We start from the raw sequence: 26,452 nt of genomic DNA on the forward strand, positions 1-26,452 counted from the left end.
AAGCCTTGGCTGGAGATAAAGTATCAACCTTTTAGCTCCAAACTATAATTTTTCAAACACAGCCTGTAAAGTGACAGGAGCTGATTGGTTGATACTTTATCTGCATCCACTTTTTCTCTCCAAGCCTTATTACATACACTGCTCAGGCAAGCCTGTGGCAGGGCCGAAACTACCAGTTTTGTCACCCGGGGCAAGGCAGTAATTTGGCGCGCCCCCCCATTATGTTATGTGCAGTAATGCACCTTACACCATTATGCCACACACAGTAATGCCCCTTATACATTTATGCTACACACAGTAATGCCCCTTACAACATTATGGCCCCCACCCCTCAGACTCTCACCTAGTGTTCGTCCTCCAACAGCAGCCCAGCAGGTGTACTTTTGAAGTCAGCCACCCGCAGCCCTGCCCCTTCCTTGAGAGAAACCTAGCACTGGCGCCCCCAGCAGTCATTCTAATGTGGTACCAGTTGCGAGCCAATCGAAGCTCGCGGAACTGTAGCCGCTGCTGATTGGCGCCACAAGCTGCCCCATTATGATTAGAATGATGGTGGAGGGCGGCGCTGTCTTTCAAGGGCTGGTGGGTGCAGGTGTAAGGCTTCAAATCCACACCTGCTGCTACCTGGCCCCTCAGCGGCACACGCACACCCTTTAAATTCTGCTCCCGAGGCATGTGCTCCTGTAGCCCCCCTTTAAATGCTGCCTGTGGGGTCTATTAAATGGGTATTATCATCAGTAGCGGGCGCTAAACTGTTGTGATCGTAACAATCAAACCTACAGCCATGGACAAAATTTTTGAGAATGACTCAAGTGTTGGTTATCACAAAGTTTGCTGCTTCAGTGTTTTTAGACCTTTTTGTCAGATGTTACTATGGTATACTGAAGTAAAATTACATGCATTTCGTAAGCGTCAAAGGCTTTTATTGACAATTAAATTAAGTTTATGCAAAGAGTCAATGTTTGCAGTGTTGACCCTTCTTTTTCAAGACCTCTACAATTCGCCCTGGCATGCTGTCAATCAACTTCTGGGTCACATACTGATTGATGGCTGCCATTTTGCCTAATTAATGCTTGCAGTTTGTCAGAATTTGTGAGTTTTTGTTTGTCCACTTGCCTCTTGAGGATTGACCACAAGTTCTCAATGGGATTAAGGTCTGAGGAGTTTCCTGGCCATGGACCCAAAATTTCAATGTTTTGTTCCCAAAGCCACTTACTTATCACTTTTGTGGCAAGGTGCTCAATCATGCTGGAAAAAACATTGTTCGTCGCCAAACTGTTCTTGGATGGTTGGGAGAAGTTGCTCTTGGAGGATGTTTTGGTACCATTCTTGATTCATGGCTGTGTTCTTAGGCAAAATTGTGAGTGAACCCACTCAACTTGGCTGAGAAGCAATGCCACACATGAATGGTCTCAGGATGCTTTACTGTTGGCATGACACAGGATGAAGACTTTTGGAGGATGGCCTGGTGTCAAGAAGGGCAGCAAAGAAGCCAATACCTGTACTGTCATTCTCAAAACTTTTGGCATGGCTGTAATTTTGTATATTGTGGTTTATATCTACTTTGAGCAGAATAACACACAGGACAGAGCTAAATTAATACTGCTCATATTTCCTATTAGCCTATCAGGATCTTTGCATCTGGATCAATAAAACAGCCTATGTGGTCAATAATTTATTGGGCCAAATAATTTCTATGGCTAATTACAGATGACAGATTAAACACTTATCCTTATTACTGCATAGATATTTGATCATGTTCTGTAGATTAGTTGAAATAATTAAAAAAGTGTTAAACATATATACAATAGAGAGCTATAATCCATGCCAGTTTTGAAATCCGTTCTATGGCCCTCATTCAGAGCCGTACGCTCTGAGCAGAGCGCACGCTCTGAATGAGGGCCGGGCTCCATTTTCATGGAGCGTCCTCCTGGACGCTCGTATAGCTGTGGGTCACCACCCACAGGCTATACGAGCGTGCATTGTGATGGTCGCGATGGTCGAGACCATCGCGACCATCGAATTTGCGAGCCGGAGCCTGCGGTTGAGGTTTTCAACCGCAAGCTCCGGAGTGATTTTGGCTCTATCAGAGCCAAAATCACTCCCACTGACATCACTAGTGATGTCAGTGGGCCGGCTTTTGACGGGAGGCGTTCCCGTGGGAACGCCCCCGTCAAGGGGCACGCCCACCAAAGGGGGAGTGCTGTCAATCAACATTGACAGCACGCCCCCTTTGATCGGACACAACGAGCGAAGGACTTTCCTTCGCTCGTTGCGTCTGGCGCATGCGCACGACGGAGCTCCCTCCGTCGTGCGCATGCTCAGTCCATAACATCGACCCACTTGCGAGCGGACAGCCGCTCGCGAGTGGGTCTGAATCAGGCCCTATGTTTTTAATTTGATCATTCTTACAGCAGTAACACACAGCTGGTTCCATTACAGGAATGAAACAAACACACAGCGGGAAACTTGTTTTTGCTTTAATCACACTTTTTAATTTTTGTGTTTAACAATGTTCTTAAACAATATTTTGCTGTTTGATTTGATAACTTTTAATGTGCTCATAAAATATATTATGTCTTTATCTTATTCTGCGCCACTTTAAGACACCACCTATTTCTTCTCCTTGTTCGTGTCATAGTCGGCACCCCCAAAGTTATTACCTATAGATATATTTTATACAGGTTATCCACAACTTTTACAACCAACAGAATAGCAGAAGTTACAGCCCACTTTTTCCCTACCTCCCTTATTTTCTCTGTTTCTAACATACTCCCTTTTGCGTGTATTGTATGACGTAACTTGTTTTTGAGGAAATGCTCGTTCCTATTACTGTTTGTGTTCTGTGGTAGAATATGCCAATTTTAGTGCGCCTGATGGATGAGGCAGATGGTGTGCTTTTACAATTTCACAGAAAAAGAAACCCCAATCCTCCTACAAAACAAAAATCTTAACAAAAAATAGAATGCATGTGACCGTTACAACTGTGTTGTGTTTTTTTTGCCAGTACATGTGAAATATAAGCCTCTCCCTACTTTAAGTGATTAAGTGCAAGATTTAAATGAGTCCTAGTCAGCATGAATAATGAAAAGGTTATCAGGCGGAGAAGCCACATTATTATTGTTTAGAACTAGAACTTCATCAGCATTCGTTCTTCTAGCCACTGGTTTCATATAGAATTTAGAGGAAATATGTTATTGAATTAGAAGCAAATGTTACTAAATTTACATGATCATATATCAACCATTTTTTTTTATTATTTTTTTTATTTATTTCTTTGATAAAACATGATACTATGCAACAAGTTTTGACACACAGTGGGTTATATTCTTACGCCACATAATGGTGCAAATCTGATCTAAAACCTACCAATAGGCATTAATTTATCAGTACAAGTTGCACAGTTAAAGAAAATATCTGCATCAAAATCAGTCCAATGGTTCTCGAGATTAGCCCGAACAAACAGACTCCTACCAGGGACGACTTTATTTTATACTAGGATAGATTATGGTGGTCACAGCTACTCTTTGTATTATATATTGACCACAGGCTCTCTGTATTGTATGGAGGTCACTGTGACACTGCTGGGCGAGTCTGCGTGCTGGGTGACAAGAAAACCTAGCTTCACCCATGCTCATAGAAAATAAAATACAATAATAAAAAAATATAAAACAACTGAATAAAACAATAACCAATACTTTATTTGCTTCCTAAAACATAAATTAATTGGAGACAGTACTAGAACACTTTGCTGACCTCTACATGTGTTCATAGGGAGTACCTCCACATGAAATAGGACTAACATCTAGTTTGTTAGTTAATCCTATCAATTACCTGGGGTCAATGAATAAGCTCAAATCTTATTTAAATATTAACCATGCGGCTAAAGGACATCTTTTTACAACTGCTCACTGACTAAATAGGCGCTCACCAATAACAGTCAGTCGGAGCTAAGCAGATATCCCCCACCTCCTCCATTAAGGGTCTTGGAGATATGTTCAAGCCAACAAACCAAGAGTCTCACTGGTTCACTATTGTGGAATGCTTTGAAATGCTTATGAATACTGTGGCTTTCTACCTAATTTTGAATATTCCAAATACCTGGTCTTGTAGTTCAACCCGTATACTGCAGTCTACATGGCACTGTAGCTTGGATATACATAAACACTTTTGCAGTTGGTAAATTTTAAAATGTTCTTAATGCTGGGTACACACTATGCTAATTGTAGTTCATACAGCCGACGAATGACCAATTGCATAGTGCATCTGCGGGTGTGTACAGACAATATGTCTGTGAACGATGTTATTCAAAATAGCCTCTCTAGAAGTTTGAATAACTCAGAATAAAGCTGGTCCCCATGGAGGTACCAAGGACCTGTAAGAAAAAATTCCTCATCAAATAAAAAAATAAACTGAATAGCATGCAAAAAAAATCATTGTCCCAAGATATCATACTATCCATGGAGAGAAAATCAACAGTTTGGAAGCCATGGGTGTACCTACACAACATCTTTCATCAAATCTGTGGCATCTAAGGGGGTGAACTTGAGGTTGTAAAAAGTGATCAATGAGGAGCCAAGGAAGCATAACTATGTGTAGAGCACTGATCAAACATCTTTTACAAAGTCCAATATTTAGAGACAAGTTTTGTCAGTTGTGTTAGTGCATGTAGAGCTGCTTAATCTGTTTATCACTACGTCAGTTGGGGGTCTATTTAATAAGCAGTGTTAGGAGACAGAGTGAAAAGTGATAACTCAGTGATAAGGTGCCAGCCAATCAGCTCCCAACTGTCACAGCTTGTGAGATAACAGTTGGGAGCTGATTGACTGGCACCTTATCACTTTTCACTCTGTCTCCTAACACTGCTTAGTAAATGGACCCCTATGTGTGCTATTTACTGCATAGAAAGGTCCGAATCTTTCACTTTGCCCTAAAGAAACTTCAGCCGGATACTGTGCTCCCATTATAGGCAGCTATTCTTTTTGGCTGCAGTGTTCTTGCAAGTTATTGTTGTTCACCCACGTGCCACCAACTGAGATTAGAGGGTTTATTTATGAAGCGTCAAATTGTAAAAGCACTGCTTTCTTAAATATCTGGAATAAACACGATCAGGTTTTACAACCTGACGCTTCGTAAATAAACCCCTAAATATTCTTTAGGATTCCTATTGCTGCCATGCTCCTGGAGAACATTGGATACTATCTGCTGTAAGTAACTGCTAAATACTCAGAATATTCTGGCAATAACCATTACAGGCATTTTCTATTTGGGACGTGTTGTTACAGAATCTCTACTATATCTTACCTGTCCTAATTTAGTTTATGGACTAATAGTGCATAACAGATATCATTGCGCTATTTCCTTTCATGTCTCTCTTTTTTTATTTAATGATCTTTATGTATATTACAATTATATTTCTATGTGATTTCATGTTAACAAATTAAGTCCACTCTGCAAAAGGCTAGAAACCTTTGCGTAATGTATAGTACAAGTTTTTATAGGTTAAAAATGTACCAGTCAAGAATTTTTTATTTTTTTTTTAAATACTGCTTGAATAATTTTCTACTTGCAGTTTACAGTTAACATATAAAACATACTATAATGCTGTGATACACCCTCTCTGTGCAAATCCCTTTGACATTATTTAAATTACCTGTTGATTAATGTGGTCATTCCTGTGACTCTGAACTCTCATGATAATTCAGAGCCAATGAATTGCAAGGTCACAGCCAGATGATTCCTGTGTGACTGGATCATGCAGCCCACCAAGAAACTCTGCAGTCTGGCTGGACCACATTGCAATATATAGCACCTATCCTTGTGTATCCAATGCCTATTTCCCTATAGATTGTAAGCTTGCGAGCAGGGCCTTCCTACCTGTATATCAGTCTGTTATTACCCAGTTTTGTTTAATAAATGATTCCAATTGTAAAGCGCAACCGAATATGCTGCACTACATAAGAAACTGTTAATAAATAAATAAATAAATAAGATGTCACAGTAAATGGACACAGGACTGGCTCCAGGTGGAGCAGCTTGTGCGACCATTGTTTTGCGCTCAACCAGCGTAGCCACATGTGGCCTAATGCCTGTAAACCACGCCCCCTAGATTACTCCATTCGGGGGCGTGACTGAATGGCACGCCTCCTGTTTTACGTCATGCTGGGGGCGAGCCCAGCAATCCGGCAGCAGCTGGGCTGCATCCAGCCGTTTTCCTGCTCTGAATGGATGCTGCGCGTGGAATCCATTCAGCTTCACCAGCACCGCTGCTCTCTGCTCTGCTTTGCTTAGCAGAGCTGCGGCTGTGCCTGATTGTACCCAACCTCCCACCTGCGGGTGGAACAGCGGGACAGTGCCCTATAAACGAGACTGTCCTGCTGAGATCAGGACGGATGGGAGGACTGCGCCTCTATGGAGTGGCGCCCCTGTTCGACCGCACTGGTCGAATACCCCTAGAGCCGTCCCTGCATGGACAGTTGGCATATATTGAGTCCAGTAAATATTCATGACTGCCCAGTCTCTCACTGGCATGTAAAAAAGAAAAGTGACTATAGCATAAATTAGTCGTATCACAAAGTATCTATCTTAGTAGCTGATGCTACCGTTGGACACAATTGCGCCCCAAATCACAAGCAAATGTGTTAACTGAAAAAGTGTATAAAGCTGAAACTATCACGATCTGCGCCAGTAGAATATGCACCTTGTTTAAATTGGATATACATCATATACATGTACAACCATGTTATTAAACACTTGTTTTGCTCCTTCCCAACTCCTCTCTAATATAGCATGTACAAATCTTGAACATAATGCAGTATGAATCCATCCGCGTTAGTTGTGCAGCCACAATATGCAGAGGCAGTGCAACTATTGTTTGCTGGTATTTTATGTATTTACTCCTGATTTTTTTAATTATTTTTTATTCTTAATTAGAATTGATGTGAAAGTTACAGAAGAACCTTTAGATTACTTAATTCAACCAACAGATTAAGGTTTAGTTACCCACAAAGTAAACAAATCTGATTTCTCATGATAAAAGCATAAATTCTTTACTTTTGGAGTTAAAGCTGAATCCAGTCTTGGTTTTGTTAATATCTAGTTTTATAATAGATTTTCTTTCTCTTTTTATATAAAGCTGTTATGTTAAAATTTAGTTTGACCCTACAGACATTTTATTTGATGTGTTGATTGTAATACAGAGTTTGTGTTCTGTTTGCAGCATCATAAAATGGACTCTGTATTGAAGGATAGTTACCTGGCAAGTTTTTGTCAGCCCCCTGATACCATTCCCATAGCTGACCTACTTGAATCCAAGAAATTGTCTTCAAGAAAATCATCTTCATCTTCTAAAGACCAAAATCCTAATTGCTATGATGTTCTGCAAGCTCCAAATAGTAAAGGTAAGGTAAGAACATTTTCTACTTGAACTCACCCAAGACAAACTTCTATGTTTTGTAAATGAGAAAGTACTTAATTCCCTTCCTAGCAGCCTGGGGTGCTGCAACAATTAGTGGGATATCATGAAAACTACTGTTTTTAAGTGAATAATCCTTTTTTTTTATTTAAATGTTTATTGAAATCGAGAATATTGTACACATGCTTGACATTTTTGCCTTCGTTACAATTTGAACATGGCTTTAGAAAGTACAAAAGATAATACACATTAAAAAGTACAGATTTATACTGTAACATGTTGTGGAAATACAGGTCTGCATGGCAATTGGCACCATCCGATGCCTGTGCATGACATGTCATCCCGCTACATCAGATTTACCAGATAATAGTCTAGGTCACAGTTATATATAAAAATACAAGCTGTAGCATTATATCTTATCTTTTTTTCTTTTCTAGTGTAAACATTTTGAAATAAAATAATTTCAATATAAATAAAAATAGAAAGAAAAAGACGAGAGGTGGAAGAATAAAGGGAGATGAAGGGTGAGTCATGTACTCCCAGGCCAAATACCACCATCACCCATCAAGTGAATAGATAATTGGGTGGGGGGGTCTTGTATGAGTATACTGGTTTCATACCATATTGTTGATTTTAAAATAGTGCTGTATTGGTCTTTTATGGTCAACATGCAGAGTGTCAAAGTTTTCCCACATTGAGAAAAAAATTCTCTGCTTATTTTTTTTTTTTTTCTTGTGAAGGGAGGACTAAACCCACATAAAATAATTTTTCTTTAACCATAGACTGAGAAGGAAGGGTGGGCTGAATCCACTGTTGGAGAATAAATTTTTTAGTCACAGCAGACAGCATTAATAGGGCCTGATTCAGAGCCTGACGCTATTTGCGGACAGTCATTCCAAAAAAGGGGCCGGCTATTTAAATTGAGCGCTCGCTCTTTGCGGTTTGTTGACGCCTCTATGTCTGAGCGAGCGAACGAGAAATGCGCTCGCTATTTTGTAAAGACACCCCTTTGCCGTTCGCATCACACGTCATTTCCGGTATTTATTAGATTAATCGGGAACATTGAAAGGCATCTGAACTGCTCGCAGTGCTTGTGGTAGGTTTTTCTTACCGCTATTACTGCGAGCAGTTCAGGCTAAAAGACAACCAAGTGACATGGTTGATGATGCTCCTTTACTAATTATGCACTCCCATTAAACGCCCTTTTGACCGTTAGGCACGCCTGCGTTCGGATCTCCACTCCCCCATTTTCAAGCACCTTCCCCTGTTACCACCCACAAACGGTACATTCTGTCAAACAAATAAGCAGCCCCTCGCTGTTTTGCGAGCGCACGATTTCCGACCGCAATGACTGGTTTGCGCATGCGCATTACGACCCATACGCATGCGCAGTTGTGCGAACATCGCTCAGAGCGAACGAGCGGCTGCTTACGAGCGGCTCTGAATCAGGCCCATAGTCCGCTAATGCAGATTGTTTAAGAGTGATCCAACACCACAGTTCCATAGGCAATGGAATAAGGATGCTCCTGGCTGGGCACACTTTGGGCATGCTGAAGAATTTGCGATGCCAATAAGGTGGCAACGATTGGAGAGGTGGCCTCTATTATTTATTACCAGTTATTTATATAGCGCACACATGTTCTGCAGCGCTTTGCAGAGCATATTTGGCCAGTCACATTAGTCCGTGTCCCAGTGGAGCTTACAATCTATATTCCCTCTCACATAATCCCACACATACACGCTAGGGTTAATTTTTGTTGGGATCCAATTAACCTACCAGTATATTTTTGGATTGTGGGAGAAAACTGGAGCACCCAAGGGAGAATATACAAACTCCACAGTTAGGACCGAAGCAGGAATTTAACCCACGTCCTCAGTGCAGTGAGGCAGTAATGCTAACCATTTTTACCGTCTGTGCTGCCCAATAAAACTGCTCTAGAAAACAGTCTATAGAACTTTTCTCTGTAAGTGGTGGCAGAAATGGTTTTGGAGGGAATATTGAAGTGCGTATGATATCTACTTCAGATTAGGAAGTGTGTCTGCCACAGTAATGCCTGTAAAAAATGTTCCCGTAAAGTAAGGAATCCTCAATATAAGATAAAAATTGACTATAGCTTTACCTAAATATCCAGCGGACTGAAAAGCATCATCCAATTGGTTGTCCCTGTCCAAGGGAGACAGGACAGATATAACATTACTAGTAGTATGTTGCGGCTGTAAGAATGCTAGGTCACAAGTCTGAAGAAAGTCATAACTGGTATGTGCCTGTGCGAACATCAGGAGGCACTTGTGCGTAGTGTTAGTAAGGTGTCTGACCATGCATAATCTCTGAGACCCCCCACATTCTAATTGGATGTGCGGCAGATCCATTTTGAAAATTATTACCCAGAAGAGCGAAATGTAAGGAGTTGGGCTGGGTACACACCTAAAGATTTTCTGTCCAACCATCCAACTAGTTGATTGGTTGGTATGAAAGCAAATGATAATCAGCAATTTGCTCCCAAACGCCGGAAAATGGACAAAAACTGTCGTTTGAACAAATTATTTAGATCAAACATTTAACAAACTTGTCTGACGACCATTTTCATCTGTTTTCTGGCATTTAGGAGTAAATTGCTGATCATCAGTTACTCCCATACGTTACCAGATTTTCATTCCAACCAATCAACTGGTTGGACAGAAATTCTTTAGATGTGTACCCAGCTTATGATGCACGAAGTTCAAAATTATTGCGAATAGAGTGCCCTGTCGACCATGCTGACATCAGGAGTGCATTATCAAGCAGAGGCGGCGGCATGTGTAAAATAAACTGTAGGGTGGTGAGGGTTCCTGACTGTGCTTCCTGTTCTTGAAACTCTGCTGCCCTTTCCTAGTAAAAAGGTGGTTCCCCCCCCCCCCCCAATTTTTGTAAATGGTAATTTGTGTGAAAACAGAAATCTAAATGGTGCTCTATGTATGTATATGTATATGTGTGTGTGTGCATATATATATATATATATATATATATATATACACACATATATATATACACACGACAGGCTCAATCCACGGCACTCGACCATCTGGGGTGCCCTTGGTATGTGACCACACCATCTACATAAAAAATATCATACAAACTCGGCACTCACATGCTTTTCAAACTGCAACTCCTTTGTACATAGGGAATGTTGGTTCCAAAATATTGCAATAATTTGTTAAGCTAGCCACCGCTTCACGGTCATTCCCATCTAGCCAGTCCCTACACTGATTCTCAGATAAATGAACTTGATCTGCCATCTTGGCCTCAAGCTTGCATACATTTTAAACAGAAAACTGGGTCCTGCCTTAAAGAGACAGGACCACACCCAGGGCTATCAGTTAATAAGCACCTGGAAAAAGAAAAAAGTTTGTCTTTTTCCAGGTGCTTATTAACTGATAGCCCTGGGTGTGGTCCTGTCTCTTTAAGGCAGGACCCAGTTTTCTGTTTAAAATGTATGCAAGCTTGAGGCCAAGATGGCAGATCAAGTTCATTTATCTGAGAATCAGTGTAGGGACTGGCTAGATGGGAATGACCGTGAAGCGGTGGCCAGCTTAACAAATTATTGCAATATTTTGGAACCAACAATCCCTATGTTCAAAGGAGTTGCAGTTTGAAAAGCATGTGAGTGCCGAGTATGTATGATATTTTTTATTATATATATATATATATATATAGTACACGGTATGTCTATTAAATAACGAGACTGATTAAATTTGTAATACCAATAAATAAAGATTTAATGTCTGTCCCCCTCAATATACTCCCCACTTGCACTTAGTCAGGTCCATAAATATTGGGACATTGACAGAATTTTCATATTTTGGCCTCTATTCACCACCACAATGACTTTGAAATGAAACAAAGAAGATGTGCTTTAACTGCAGACTTTCAGATTTAATTTGAGGGTAATTACATCCAAATCAGGTGAACGGTGTAGGAATTAAAACGGTTTCTATATGTGCCTCCCACTTTTTAAGGGGCCAAAAGTAATGGGACAAACTAAACAATCCTATATCTAACTTTCACTTTTTAATACTTTGTTGCAAATCCTTTGCAGGCAATTACAGCCTGAAGTCTGGAACGCATAGACATCACCAGACGCTGGGTTTCATCCCTGGTGATGCTCTGCCAGACCTCTACTGCAAATGTCTTCAGTTCCTGCTTGTTCTTGGGGCATTTTCCCTTCAGTTTTGTCTTCATCAAGTGAAATGCATGCTCAATCGGATTCAGGTCAGGGGATTGACTTGGCATTGCATAACATTCCACTTTTTAGCCTTAAAAAACTCTTTGGTTGCTTTTGCAGTATGCTTCGGGTCATTGTCCATCTGCGCAGTGAAGTGTTGTCCAATGAGTTCTGAAGCATTTGACTGAATATGAGCATATAATATTGCCCGAAACACTTCAGAATTCATTCTGCTGCTTTTGTCAGCAGTCACATCATCAATAAATACAAGGGAACCAGTTCCTTTGGCAGCCATACATGCCCACGCCATGACACTACCACCACCATGCTTCACTGATGAGGTGGTATGTTTTGGATCATGAGCAGTTCCTTTCCTTCTCCGTATTCTTCTCTTCCCATCACTCTGGTACAAGTTGATCTTTGTCTCATCTGTCCATAGGATGTTGTTCCAGAACTGTAATGGCTTTTTTAGATGTTGTTTGTCAAACTCTAATCTGGTCTTCCTGTTTTTGTGGCTCACCAATGGTTTACATCATGTGGTGAACCCTCTATATTCACTCTTGTGAAGTCTTCTCTTGATTGTTGACTTTGACACATATACACCTACCTCCTGGAGAGTTTTTTTCTTCACCAGTGAAATAATTCTTCTGTCATCCACCACAGTTTTCCGTGGTATTCCGGGTCTTTTGGTGTTGCTGAGCTCTCCGGTGCGTTCTTTATTTTTAAGAATGTTCCAAACAGTTGATTTGGCCACACCTAATGTTTTTGCTATCTCTCTGATGGGTTTGTTTTGATTTTTCAGCCTAATGATGGCTTGCTTCACTGATAGTGACAGCTCTTTGGATCTCATATTGAGAGTCGACAGCAACTGATTCCAAATGCAAATGTCACACCTAGAATCAACTCCAGACCTTTTACCTGCTTAATTGATAATGAAATAATGAGGGAATAGCCCACACCTGTCCATGAAATAGCTTTTGAGTTGATAGTCCCATTACTTTTGGCCCCTTAAAAAGTGGGAGGCACATATAGAAACCGTTGTAATTCCTACACCGTTCACCTGATTTAGATGTAATTGCCCTCAAATTAAATCTGAAAGTCTGCAGTTAAAGCACATCTTGTTTCATTTCAAAGCCATTGTGGGGGAGAATAGAGGCCAAAATATGAAAATTCTGTCAATGTCCCAATATTTATGCACCTGACTGTATAAATATAAGTGTGTGTGTGTTTTTTAGTTCCTGTTCATTGTTCTTTAATGAAAAAAACAGCGTAACTGGGAAATGGTATAATCAGTTGAGTAATGCAGTACATACAATGTAGTTTGCAGGGCTAAAACAAAAACATAATACAAAGCATGTCAGGTTGTACAATATTGGCAGGATGTAACCATAAATTCGACAACAAAGCTTGTGTAGCTAGATTGATTGGAACAATTACAGTTGATCATAAATGTACATTGTCAGCAGCGTTGTGTATTTCACCACTACCCCTGCTCACTTACAAAATGCTGGTCTCGACGGCTCCTCGAGTGGTTGCTGAAAATCACAATGATTAATATCCCAAGTTAGTGTTCACTCTAGCGCCGGACCTAAAGAATGGGCACTCTGGCGCCTTTGAGACACGCCGCCTTTTCTTTACTTCTGGGGGCGTGCCCGGCACTTATGACATGCTGGGCTGCCCCCAAGTTCTCCTGTGTCAGTGAAGAAATATTCACTGGCTGTGACTGCTGCACTGCTATTTTTTCCACCCGTGAGACACGACTGCACCCAGCAGGCTGTTTTAACGGGGCGCCACAAAAAGGGGCAGGGCACATTCTGCCCTTTTGAAATCTGTCAGGGTGATGCGTCCCGCTAAAACAGCCTAGCGGGAACGCTACAAGTTTCCAGGAAGACGGGATATAGTCAGCAAGCAGACTGTCTAAATACTGATTGTCGGCTTCCCGACTCTCTAATCCTGGCGTGGTACTTATGACAGGCGTCAAACTCTACGCCTGTGTCATTAACCATATGCCGGAAGACCGACGCCCGGCATACCGAACGATTGTAAGTCGGGCGCGGACAGCCGCGGGGGGGAGGGTTAGGTTTTAGGGCTCCCGGGGGGACTTGGTGTTAGGCACCCCCCCGGGAGAGTTAGGTTTAGGCTGCGGGGAGGGGGGGTTAGGTTTAGGCACTTGGGGGGGAGGTTAGGGTTAGGTACCCCTAAGGGAGGGTTATGGGGTAGAATTAGGTTAGTGATACTTACCTTAGGACGATCAGGATTTTCACCTTGCCGGGCTGCCGCTGTCAGGATTTGAACCGCCGGCCATGCTGCCGCCGTTAATACCTACTACACCCATGAAGACAACAAGGAAGTGTCTTTTTCCAGTTTGGGTATAAAAATTGTAATTGCCTCATTAAGGAGAGGATATGCAATGCTATGGGAATACATTTGCTGAAATAAATTAGTAAGGGTGAGGATTCTGTCCACTTTCAAAATCTTATAGCAATTTGCAGTGAGGCCTTCAGGACCCGACAATTTATTTAATTTATGTGTCTCAAATGCTTTAACAACCTCCTCTTCCGTGATGTTCTCATTTAAACATTCCCTCTTCTGAGTGGTCAGCCTTGGCAATAAAGCATCCATAAGAATGCTCCTTTCTTCTGTAGTTCAATGAGCATCATTCCAATACTTTTTTATGCATACATCTATATATTTTCTGTGGTCACATGATTTACAGTATTTCTTTTCCTCATTCATCTAATTGAACACTGGCTGCATTATACACAGCCTGATTTTCAGTTATTAAAGCAGTACAGTGCTTTAGGACATTTTACAAGGCAATATAAACCTATAATTACTCACATCATAAGTTTGTTTGTTTTTTGTTGTTGTTTTTTTTTTTTTTGCACAATGGCCTTCTTTATTTAATTTACCAGCACTAATGGCCAGTCTCTCTCATTGATGTCTACAGTAACCTTTCTGAATGAATGTGATAGTCACTTCTTTCTTTTCAAGTTAATTTTGTACAAGATATTCAGCTCACACATCCTTTTCCAGAAAAGAAAACGTAGGGTGTGGTATATGGTCTACTTTGAGTATATATTGAAATTGGTTACTGTTCATTATTTAGCTGCTAAGGATAATGGTGGCCACACATGCTGCCTTATTACAGATGGTATTGCAATGAAAACAATTATGATGCTCAATTATAATCTAAAATCGATGGGATAATTTTGTTAAATTCAGCTGGAGGATGAACCCAGATTACCGCGATTAACCTCTGGGTTCAGTCCTATTTTAATTACACTAATAGGCCCCAGTCATGCTTGAGGTCCACTTTGTCACATCTGTATCAAGTAGTTTAATTACTACCTGTCTGGCCAAATTGGGCATTGGTCTGTTCATGCAACTTAAGCATTTGTGATTCCTGAAATGTTGTGCTGAAAGTTTGGTATTAATGCACAATAGTGGGAGCACCTGTGGACTTCTTTGAGTTAAAGTTTAGATAATAATAATGTTATTAATATAGTGCTTTTCTCCTAGAGAACTCTAAAGTGCTTTACATTTACAGTACAAAATAAGCTTAAACATGGGAGATTAGTGAAATGCTTGGGTGAAGAGGTAAGTCTAGTCAATTTTGAAGAATTATAGAGTGGAGGCCTCTCGAACTGTGCGGGGAAGTGAGTTCCAAAAGGTTGGAGCCACAAAACTGAAAGCTCGACCCCCAGATGAATTCCAGGAGATTCTAGGTACTATTAATAGTCCTTCATCAACGGATCGCAGTAATCGAGTGGGACGGAATCAGAAGCTGCTTCAGCTACCCTGGGCCCTGGTCATGTAGGGCTTTGTAAGTTAGTAAGCCAATCTTGAAAACAATTCGCCATCTGACAGGCAGCCAGTGAAGGGAGTAGAGAGTGGGTGTTATGTGGCTGGAACGGGGCTGGTTGGTTAATAGCCTGGCAGCTGCATTTTGTACTATCTGCAAGCGGTGCAATTCTTTTGCTGGGAGACTGAGGTAGTTGCAGTAGTCTGAGTGATGATATAAATGCATGTATGACTTTAGGAAGATCTTCTGAGGGAATTAAGTGCTTGATTCTGGCTATGTTCCTCAGAGGAAAGAATGAGGATTTGATTGTGGCTGATACCTGATGTTTAAGTGTCAGGCCACTATCCAGGACACACCAAGATTCTGCACATGTTCAGTGTTTTATAATTCTGAACCCCCAAGCGTTAGTTCTGTTGGTTTTCTATGCTGTAGCCCTGTCCCTGTGACTTATAATCAGGACATCTTTAGCAGGGTTCAGTTGCAGCCAACTGGCACTCATCCACTCCTGAAGCTCAGCTAGGCAGCCATTTAGGGTTGTTATGTGGTCCTTTGCACCTGGAGCAAGATGACCATTTTGTTGGATCTCAGGTGCCCAAAGTTGGATATATGAGCTGTACGAGTCACAACAGGACTTTTTTTTTAATTTTGAATGTCATTCTGGAAACCCATGAGTTTTTTTTAAAGTCTTCCTTTTATAATGTGCTACACAGCTTCTTTTTGCACTGGAAGATTAAACTGTCTAAACATTTCAACACGATAGCTCTCGTCTCTGCACTGAAGACTCTACAAGAGAAAATTTCCCGGATACAACTTGAGAAGTCTAAAGCTCAAAACCGCATAACAACCTTGTCCAACGAGACTATGGAACACAAGATGGACCTGTCTAACAGAGAGAAGACTGAAGATGTAAGACAGAAAACTGGTAAGTCTTCCCTATTCCGTATATACATTTATTTATTTACTAATACAAGGACATGACTTGGCTAAGATGCACAACGGCACCTTCTAGCTGCTCCTAATTCTAAATGATGCCCAACGGCACCTTCTAGCTGCTCCTAATTCTAAATGATGCCCAAATCCATTAAAGGTGACTGGAATCACAATAGATACTACTAAACTCCAGTTATAATCATATATCTGTTTCCTTTGGTATAATCTTCTGAAACAGGATTTCATGTATCTGGTATGCAAAAAAAACCAAAAAAACTAGATACCTAGATATTTTGTCCTCTAGTGAGAGCTGAGACATCTATAGTCTTGCTTAGAAGAACCAATCGCATTTGTTACATAAATCTTAAATATAGTTTTGCCTTGGGCAATAAGCACATTGTGTATTGCTTGCACACTATGAGCTAGATTTTCTTAGTGGCGGCTTTGACCTTAATATTTTAAGGCTGCATTAATATTAATTGCAAACTCCTATAAGTGAGAGAAAGCGGTTTATGCCCATATCATTGTAAATCGAAAAACAAAAGCTTCAGTAACAATGAATAGTCACATACAGAAATCTTAAAGCTATTTGTGTGCCTAAATATGGGTACTTACAATATGCTGCTGCAGTGACCATCTATCTGCAGATGTAGCATGAATTGGGATTTTAACAATGGGATGAACAAATTAAAAGCATAGACAAGTATAGAAAGATACTGGATTTATTTACTAGTACAGGAAAAGTCATAGTTACATACCGTGCCTTGCAAAAGTATTAACCCCCCTTAGCTTTTTACCTGTTTTGTTACAGTACAACCTGTAATTTATTTATTTTTTAATATGAATTTTATGTGATGGATCTGCACAAAATAGTCTAATTTGGTGAAGTGAAATGTGAATATATATATATAAAAAATAACCTTTATAAATAAAATTCTGAAAATTGGCATGTGCATATGTAATCACCCCTTTGCTATGAAGTCCCTCAAAAGTTCTGGTACGTACAGCCAATTACCTTCAGAAGTCACATAATTAGTGAAATGAAGTCCATCTGTGTGAAATCTAAAGTGTCACATGATCTGTCAGTATAAACGCACCTTTTCTGAAAGGCCCCAGAGGCTGCAGCACCACTAAGCAAGAGGCATCACACCATGAAGACCAAGGAGCTCTCCAAACAAGTCAGGGACAAAAAGTTGTTGAGAAGTACAATTCTGAGTTGGGTTATAAAAAAAAAAAAATATCCAAATCTTTGATGATCCCCTGGAGCACCATCAAATCAATCATCATCAAATGGAAAGAACATGGTACCACAACAAACCTGCCAAGAGAGGGCCGCCCACCAAAACTCAGACCGGGCAAAGAGGGCATTAATCAGAGATGCAGCACAAAAGTAACCCTGAAGGAGCTGCAGAGTTCCACAGCAGAGACTGGTGTATCTGTGCATGTGACCACAATAAGCCGTACACTCCATAGAGCTGGGCTTATATGGAAGAGTGGCCAGAAAAAAGCCATTACTTAGTGATAAAAATAAGAACACACGATTTGAGTTTGCCAAGAGGCATGTGGGCGACTCCTCAAATGTATGGAGGAAGGTGCTCTGGTCAGATGAGACTAAAATTTTACTTTTCGCCCACCAAAGAAAACGCTATGTCTGGTGCAAACCCAACACATCCCATCACCCCAAGAACACCATCCCCACAGTGAAACATGGTGGTGGCAGCATCATGCTGTGGGGATGTTTTTCAGCAGCAGGGACTGGGAAACTGATTTGAGTCGAGGATAAGATGGATGGTGCTAAATACAAGGATATTCTTGAGCAAAACCTTTTTTAGTCTGCCTGTGATTTGAGACGCGGCCTGAGGTTCACCTTCCAGCAGGACAATGACCCGAAGCATACTGCTAAAGCAACACTCGAGTGGTTTAAGGGGAAACATTTAAATGTGTTGGAATGGCCTAGTCAAAGCCCAGATCTCAATCCAATTGGGAATCTGTGGTCAGACTTGAAGATTGCTCTTCACAAGCGGAAACCATCCAACATGAAGGAGCTGGAGCAGTTTTGCCTTGAGGAATGGGCAAAAATCCCAGGGGCAAGATGTGGCAAGATCATAGAGACTTCTCCATAGCAACCTGCAGCTGTAATTGCCGCAAAAGGTGGCTCGACAAAGTACTGACTTTAAGGGGGTGAATCGTTATGCACGCTGAAGTTTTCTGTTATGTTGTCCTAAATGTTGTTTGATTCACAATATAAAAAAAGCACAACGTCACAGTTGTAGGCATGTTCTATGAATGAAATGATGCACACCTTCAAACAATCCCTTTTAATTTCAGTTTGTGAGGCAGCAAAACATGAAAAATGCAAAGGGGGGTGAATACTTTTGCAAGGCACTGTACATGGCTTTTCTCTAACCATTATATAAGTGCATTAACTTACCTTTTGACTCGTTTTGACATTCCCCTATGATAGATGTAGTGCACTGTGATCCCATTGGACAACAATTGCCATACTTACATCCTACTGATGCCATGAGAAATATACATGCAGTACGTGCTTTACCATTCATTATCCCTTCACCTTGTTGCTTTAGATGTAATCACCCAGCTGAATGATGCTCAGCAGCGTTGCTCACTTCTGGAGAAACAGCTGAGCTACATGAGGCAGATGGTCCAGACTGCAGAAATGGAAAAGAAAACCGTGCATGAGCAACAGGTACTCCTGCATCATTCCTTCCACTGTCATGTGCATACACAGATATGGCTGTTACACAGCAGTGTGTTAGTGATGAGAAAGTCCTTTGCTTTTTCTTCGGTTGAGAGTGATGGCTCATTACATTAAAATAATCCTTGTCCATGTTTGGATTCCAATATTAATTCATTTGAACCCATCATCTACTGTTTGCATCAGTAGTGCTACCATCTTCATGGTACAAGTTAAAGATTCTACACCCCCAGACGATGATATCGGTAACCTGAAGTGTCACAAATATGATATTTTATATCCAGGGGAGAGCTATTGATCTATTTCAACAAAATCTACTACGTTGTAGTGATTTGCCTGGTGATTTTCAGTTTACCTAATGCAAATTACCATGTACATTTCAACTTTATCAAACCTTCCAAAAATATTCTTCATACAGCTCCGTATCCTCAATTTCTGCATTGGGAAGTGTAGAATTTTCCTATAGTCAGTTTACAAAGTCGATGTGGGACAGCTCCAAAAATTATTTCAATTGTTGCAGTCAGTAGGGATTGCCTGAGAGCTAGTGAGATAACTGAGCATTTCCATTCATTTCTACAGATTTTTGAAGTTAATGGGAAAATTATCTTTTAACCTCTTAACTGACTAATATTTTATTCTAAAAATGTCCCCAAAATTTTTTTTTTTTTTTATTAAATTATGTAAATAATAGCTTATAAATCATAGTTCACTAATTGTTTAAACAAATATACTTGTTTGTTAACAAAATGATACTGAATCGAGTTTAAATAACTTTCTACGGATTAAAACGAAATCTACCATTTTGGGGAAATGTTTTTGAAATAATTTTTATACAGTTTTAAAAAAAAAACCCTTACACAGAGAGAGTGTGTGTGCAGAGCCGTAGCTAGGGTAGTGCGGCCGGTGCCATCGCACAGGGCACCACAGGTCAGGGGGCGCTGTTTGGGCCTGTTAAATTTCTGTTTATTATCATCTCACTTATTTCATCCCCAGCATCTCCTGGCCTCTCCTATCTTTTCCCTGGCCCTTCCCCATGAAGCCATGGCCCTTTTTTGGGTGCATTATGTCCCTTTGAAAAATTAGGAGGGCGCCAATGCTCTTTCTGGCACAGGGCACCAAAAAGTCTAGTTACGGCTCTGTGTGTATGTATCTCTTATTTGGGGGGACTTGGGGATGAAAGGGGTTAGGTGGCTGTAGAATGCAGAGACTGGGGATGGGGGAGCTGTGATGCTGCTGCAGAACCCCCTGATTATCAGCTGATGCTGAACCATGCTCCTGTTCATCAGCTCTGCAGCAGCAGCACAATGACAGCAGAGCCTGGCATGTCGTTATTTCCCCTGCACTCACTGCATGCACCCTCTGGCCGTGCTGCTTGAAGTAGGTGGAGTGGGAGATGGAGGTCACCCCACAGCTCCTGCTCCTGCCCCCAGCTCCTATCTGAAACCCTCCAGATAGCTCCTTGTGGGGCACTGCCTGGTTCTTTGCATGTTGCAGCCGGCTGTGCTGCGGCACTGTGCTGCCTGGGTGAGGTGAGGAGATGCATCACGGAGCGTGGAGGAGACTGTGAGCGATCTATTTTGGGATAGTCTATCACAGTTTGGGTGGGTGGGCGTAAACAGTCATCCTGGGCTGCCATGAGCTCCTAGAGCTCTGGCTGCTATGGATCGCCCCTGCTGTAGCCCGGCCGGCAGAAGGGGACTGTGGGGAGTTTGCAGTAAGCAACTGTGGGAACAGTGAGGTGGGCTGAGCCCGGCGGCTGCCCGAAGTTTAGCTACTTTCAGCCAACGGTAACTTTACTGACACTGTTGCATCAGATGCGACCATGTAAAGGACAGCCCAGCTTGGCGTGGTCGCATCTGATTTGACCATGCCAGGCAAGTGCTTAATTAAGTCTGGGCTTGCTGGGACTGTAACTACAAGCACCTGCATGTCCTGCCAGCCCAGGCACTCTGCAATAGTACTACAGCAGTATTGTTTTCAGACAATACCTGCTATGCTTACATGTAAAAATTGCTTTGATTGGCTGGACTTTTTCCATTTTTTTTTTTTTTTTAAAATGCCCTATTTTATAGCTATTTCAACTTCCGAACAAAATCAGTCTTTTAATAGATTTTGAAATCAACATTTTATAATGAAAAATTTAGTTTTGAATCCAGACTAACCTACATGCAAGGCATAAACTGATTTTGTTCTAATGCTGCGGTTCATTTACTATCCGTGTATCAAGGTTATTAGTTCCATAATAAAAGCAGTGAAACCTTTGTACTTGTAACCATTTTCTGACCACTCTAAAATTTGCTCTGCAGAGATGAAAAACTATATAAACTTTTTATGGTTCTAATATATTTATAGACCCTGCTCCAGCAAGACAATATACAGGACAAGTTAGAAAAACTTTCTTTGCTGGAGAAGGAATGTCTGAGACTCACTGCTACTCAGGAGATTGCAGAGGTGAGACCCACACAGACGTCACGTGTCCCCTTTGTAGTTCCTGGAATGCACTGAGTGATGCACAAGATATTTTCTTCTATTTTAGAGCAAAATTGGTCAACTGGAGGAAAAGTTATATGTAGAGGAACAGCAACGTAAATTAATGCAAGAGAAGGCAATCCAGGTAATTAATTTATGTTTATTTTGTAATGCTTTTGTTATCAAAACACAATAGATTGGTGAATTAGGAAATGCAAGTTATTAAAATCTTAGGATATTTATTTGTTTGTGAACCACACATTCATCTTCCAATTACCCCCAACATAGTAAGATTAAAAATGAACATCATAATAAAGTATTAAAGTAGAAACCCTAACATATCCTTATTTAATGAATGCGAAAACACTTGCACTCAGTTAAATCACCTCTAGCAGCTATTCGATCCATTTAGTCTTTTTTTTTTTTTTTTTTTTCTCCGGATTATTCTCTGTTAACTTTGAACAGTGAGAGGGGTAATAACTGAGTACACACTTGAAAGACGTGATGATCCGATCTGATACAACGAGATGTTGTGTCTGTATACACACTACACGATCCGCTGTATGGGGATAAGATCTATCATGTACCGGGACTGTTAACTCACTGCATCGTATATCGCAATGTCCCATCTGATGTACAGCATGATGTGATATGATGTATGTAAACAACAGCTTGGGAGTACACACTACACAGTGGTCATGCAGAGTGGTCGCTGGTACCATGATGGCACAACATATTGTATAGTGTGTACCCAGATTGTACCTGTTCCCAGATGTGTGCCACTATAATCATGGCTCTGACTTGATTATATAAATAGATATAAATATAGGTTCTGAGCCTGCGCAGAGACTGCAGCCAAGCACGGACTCCAGAGACTCCTTATCAATTCCTTGTCAATACAAAAGAAAATATATATAATATATGATATAAGAGTCCCACTCAGGCGCTGTCAATAATTCACACACTTACAGAGAGCTCAGTCTCTTACATTAAATGAAAGGATAAGTCCATCCAACACTCCTTTATATTTAAGAGAATTCTTTTTTCAGCCGTTTCCCTTTATCCCCTTATCATCTTAGTTTTTCAGAATGGGGGGTCCCAAAAAGACCTTTTTCCTTAATGTTTTCCTCAAAGAAGAAATTAAAGAGACATAGTGCAATACCGTATGATACACAAATCATATATTTTCTTTATATTGATTATATAAATGTCTCTTTTCTAAACTAAATAAAATGAAACACATTGGTTTGATTTGAATTAGTTATTATAGGTGGTAAGTAAAGTTTTCTCAGTGATACACCCTAAGTTGATTAACTAGACCGTATCACTACTGCAATCAGTAATATCATTGTATATCATATAGCTGGATGTCTAGAACATGTTATGTGACTTTCCTTTCAATATTCGTTAAAAATATTAAATAAGAATCCACAAACCAAACCCCTCAATAAAGTACACATGTGACATCACTGTTTGCATTAGAATTATAAAGTAATAGGTATATTTTGTGTGCTGAATTTTGTGTAAGCAGCTAAGGAAAGAATTTAAAAAAGAAATAAAAAGTGCCTTTAATGAAATCCCTCACATAATGCCCCTAAATGAAAACAATATCCACTTGAGTATGATCCAAAAGAAAGCCTTATCTGAATTGCTGTAGCCTTGAACATGAATGCCTGACAGAGAGAGGGTCATGATTGGTAAACCGATTTGCATTTCATTTGCTCACTGTATAATTGTGGGTAATGTCTTCTTTCTTCCTAAACACCCCAAATAGCTGAATGTTGTGTATGAAATGCCTAATAAGCCATAAACGCATGTACTTTGAGAAAGCTAATACTGCCACGCTGTATACATATCTTTTTAAGCTTCTGCATTCTATAACAAGAATGTATGATTTGTTTAATTACAATGGTGACTTACTGTTTTATAGCTTGAGACTGGGCTTGAAGTGAATAGAATATTATTGTCGGCATCTGCAGAAAATGCTTCTCAAAAGAAGGTAAAGAAAAAGACACAAATGCAGGTAATTAAATATAGAAAAGGTTCTAACCTGAATAAGTATTTAAATATAGTTTAAAATAGAATGAATTGCTCAGCCACACTTTTTTTGACTATCAGTAAAGGTCTGCTTACTCAGAAAATCACGTTGCTTACTTCACACTGCTATAGTTCTTTTGACGCCTCTCCCACATTCCAAGTAATTGATTTATTTCTCTAAATACACTACTTTGTTTGCAGACCATGGTACAGATGTAATTTGCAGTCACTGTATCCATTTCAGCAACTAAGCTACAAGATTTAAAGCAGCAGTAATGTAAAACACAAAACCAGGTTTTGCCTTTTAAATTATTTCCTGTTTTAAATCTATCAACAAAATTGCGCTGATGCCTGAAACTCGCAGGCTATTACATTTGGGCCTATGTGGTAAGTAAACTATTTAACCACCTCTACTAGTCTGGAATTTGACAAAAAGGTCTGAGAGTGTGTGCAAGCTGGTCTTTGCTCCCAGAACTACTGTCAGAATGAGCTGCATAGTGCAGATAGCCTCTCAATTGTGGTATTAACATTATAGTCATGGACACAGTTATTAGGCAATCGCTTGTTTCCACTACAGCTCTGTGTCAACAGAAAGTCTCTAAGTGATTTCTGTAGCAACAGAAGGGCCAGGGTAGTAAGACACTATGAAGCATATCCCCTGCAGCTCAGGGTTCCTTCATTCCTGCAACTTGTGGAAAAAGAAATGTGCCCATCTGTAATACAGCACAGTACTAAAATAACAATTCATCACCTTTTTACACACAAGATGAGATATAAAGGTTTGATTTTAGGGCTATGCTCCACTGTAAGTGAATTGCATCCTTTTATCTGAACCAACAGATATTAGTTTGTATCGCATAGAAAATGTGTTGTAGTGTGGATGCAGAACAGCACTGTAGTTGAGAGCCATTGATAAACATGAAGCAAAACAATATGTAAGGCTATTGCCCAAATCCACACATTAAACATTTCTATGTGATGAATATAACTCTAATCTAATCAAAGTATTGTTCTATCAAGGAAATTGCATTCAAATCATCCGAAGCATTTCAGTAATGTTGGACAGCCACAACCATATAAAAATACAAAGACCTAAAAGAGCACAGCTCCAAAATCATACACTCCAATGATAGTTTTATTTACCAACTTGTAAACATACATTCAAAAGTTTTATCCTTTTGTTTTAATGCCGATAAAACACCATATGCTGCATGACATATACAGCTGTCCCATATGGCCCGCCCGCCCTCCCTTATCATCATCTTCCCCTTTCCAGGGCCCCATCCTCCCCCCTCACTTTTTTGTCCCTGCTGCCTGCTCCTAAAGCCCACTGCCTAGGTGTCATAATTGACTTCTCCTATGCTTCTCTCTGCACCTTCAGTCTTTTATCCCATTCTTGCCATTTCCATCCCCACAACATCTCTAAGATCATGCCCTTTTTCACCCCTGGTATCACCAAAATCCTTATTAATGCAGTCATTTGTAACTTCATCATGTCTGGCCTCCCCTTTATTCGCCTTTTCCCACTTTAATCTATCATGAACACTGCTGCCGGTCTCTTATATCCACTCTGAGTCAAGTTCCCCCTATTCTCCTGTTGCCACCTCCACTCCAGCCTGGTTACCTCCTCTCATGTCTGTTTACAAGATTGTGTCCCCCCTCCTCTGGAAAGCATTCCCTCACTAAGTCAGACTATTTGCAAGTCTTGCTAGCTTCAAAACTTACCTTTTCATCAGAGCCTAACATCCCTCCTTCTAATTCACCACTCTTCTCTCCTCCCCGTCCTTTGCTTCTCCCCAGTTCACTCTCCAAGTTTTACCTTTCTCTTAATATGTAAACTCTCACTGGAGAGCCCTCCTTAATCTACATGGTCATGCCTAGCACTATCCTTACTTCAAGTGCTCATTGTCTCTTGTCTCTTAGTCCCTTTCAGCGACTCTGACTCTGTGTGCTCGCCCTTCGTTGGGTACAGGCTCATTGAGTGCTTCCTCTCCCTGTGACTCGCCTCTACTTGCCTGTCAGGATACAGTGAGTTTCCCAGCCCTCACCTCTTGTCCCTTTCCTGCCTACTGTACGAGTTTGCTTGTAGTTTGCCAGTTTATTGCTCTGTGTTGTTCCAAACATTTGTCATCTTACAGGTACTTTACCTAAATGTAATGTGTAACTGTTACATATACCCTGTATGCTGCTGCATACACTGTAGTCCCTCAAAGATAAAGGATGATCATAATCTTACAAATTAATTAAGTTTACATTTGGATATATTAGTGTTAGTAATAGGTGAAAACTGTAAGGTCTCAATAGACTAAAAAAAAAAAAAAAGTTTGAAAACAGTGTTTATTTGTCCTGAAACTGTCAGAAAAAAAGCCTTAAAATCTATACAGTACTTTGTACAAATAGATCATATTGTGTTGTAATTTAGTGCGCCTATGCTAATTGCATGAAAGTAAATGTTAAATAATTATCATAGGTTAAGTAATTGGCATAAATGCAAACTGTTGTGCTTAGTAATCTTGTCTAATGCACAAAGGTGATCCGTGTGGACACTCATTAATTTCTATTTTGTGGAATTATTATTATTTATTGACAAAATATATTTGACATCTACCTAGCCTATTTCATATATTGTTGTTACCTGTTAGTGATTAACTTGTCTGTTCACTCTGTGTACAGTAGTAATAAAGTGATGTTCTCCTGATAGTCATATAGGTTTACAATATTTTGAAAGTTAACTAATGTATGGTGACACCTCCCTTTGTTCTTGCTTTGAGTACCAGAAACCCACCGTAAATAAAGGTATACCTAAACAGGGCATTACTCTGAAGGCAGGAGATCTACCATTCGTAGCTGGGAAGGTAAGTGGTTTTTTTTTTATTTTTTCT

At 40.4% G+C, this 26,452-nt stretch overlaps 1 protein-coding gene across 6 annotated transcripts in view; it reads left to right on the top strand.

Moving 5' to 3' along the window:
- CEP57L1 (centrosomal protein 57 like 1) overlaps positions 1 to 26,452 on the top strand; it is a 55,206-nt gene that overhangs the window by 22,727 nt on the left and 6,027 nt on the right. For 2 of the 6 annotated variants that reach the window (XM_088460460.1, XM_088460461.1), the window contains 8 exons: positions 7,217 to 7,397; positions 16,179 to 16,340; positions 18,934 to 19,055; positions 21,417 to 21,515; positions 21,601 to 21,678; positions 23,464 to 23,556; positions 25,494 to 25,598; positions 26,342 to 26,425. In XM_088460460.1, the coding sequence (XP_088316586.1) occupies positions 7,226 to 7,397; positions 16,179 to 16,340; positions 18,934 to 19,055; positions 21,417 to 21,515; positions 21,601 to 21,678; positions 23,464 to 23,556; positions 25,494 to 25,598; positions 26,342 to 26,425 (915 nt within the window). In that variant the 5' untranslated portion in view covers positions 7,217 to 7,225. Of the gene's footprint in view, positions 1 to 7,216; positions 7,403 to 16,178; positions 16,341 to 18,933; positions 19,056 to 21,416; positions 21,516 to 21,600; positions 21,679 to 23,463; positions 23,557 to 25,493; positions 25,599 to 26,341; positions 26,426 to 26,452 lie in introns of those variants that run through there. The other 4 variants (XM_088460462.1, XM_088460465.1, XM_088460463.1 and 1 more) reach the window with 4 other exon arrangements.

This window comes from Taudactylus pleione, unplaced genomic scaffold, assembly GCF_031769625.1.
Source record: "Taudactylus pleione unplaced genomic scaffold, aTauple2 ptg000046l, whole genome shotgun sequence".
Classification (NCBI taxonomy): domain Eukaryota; kingdom Metazoa; phylum Chordata; class Amphibia; order Anura; family Myobatrachidae; genus Taudactylus; species Taudactylus pleione.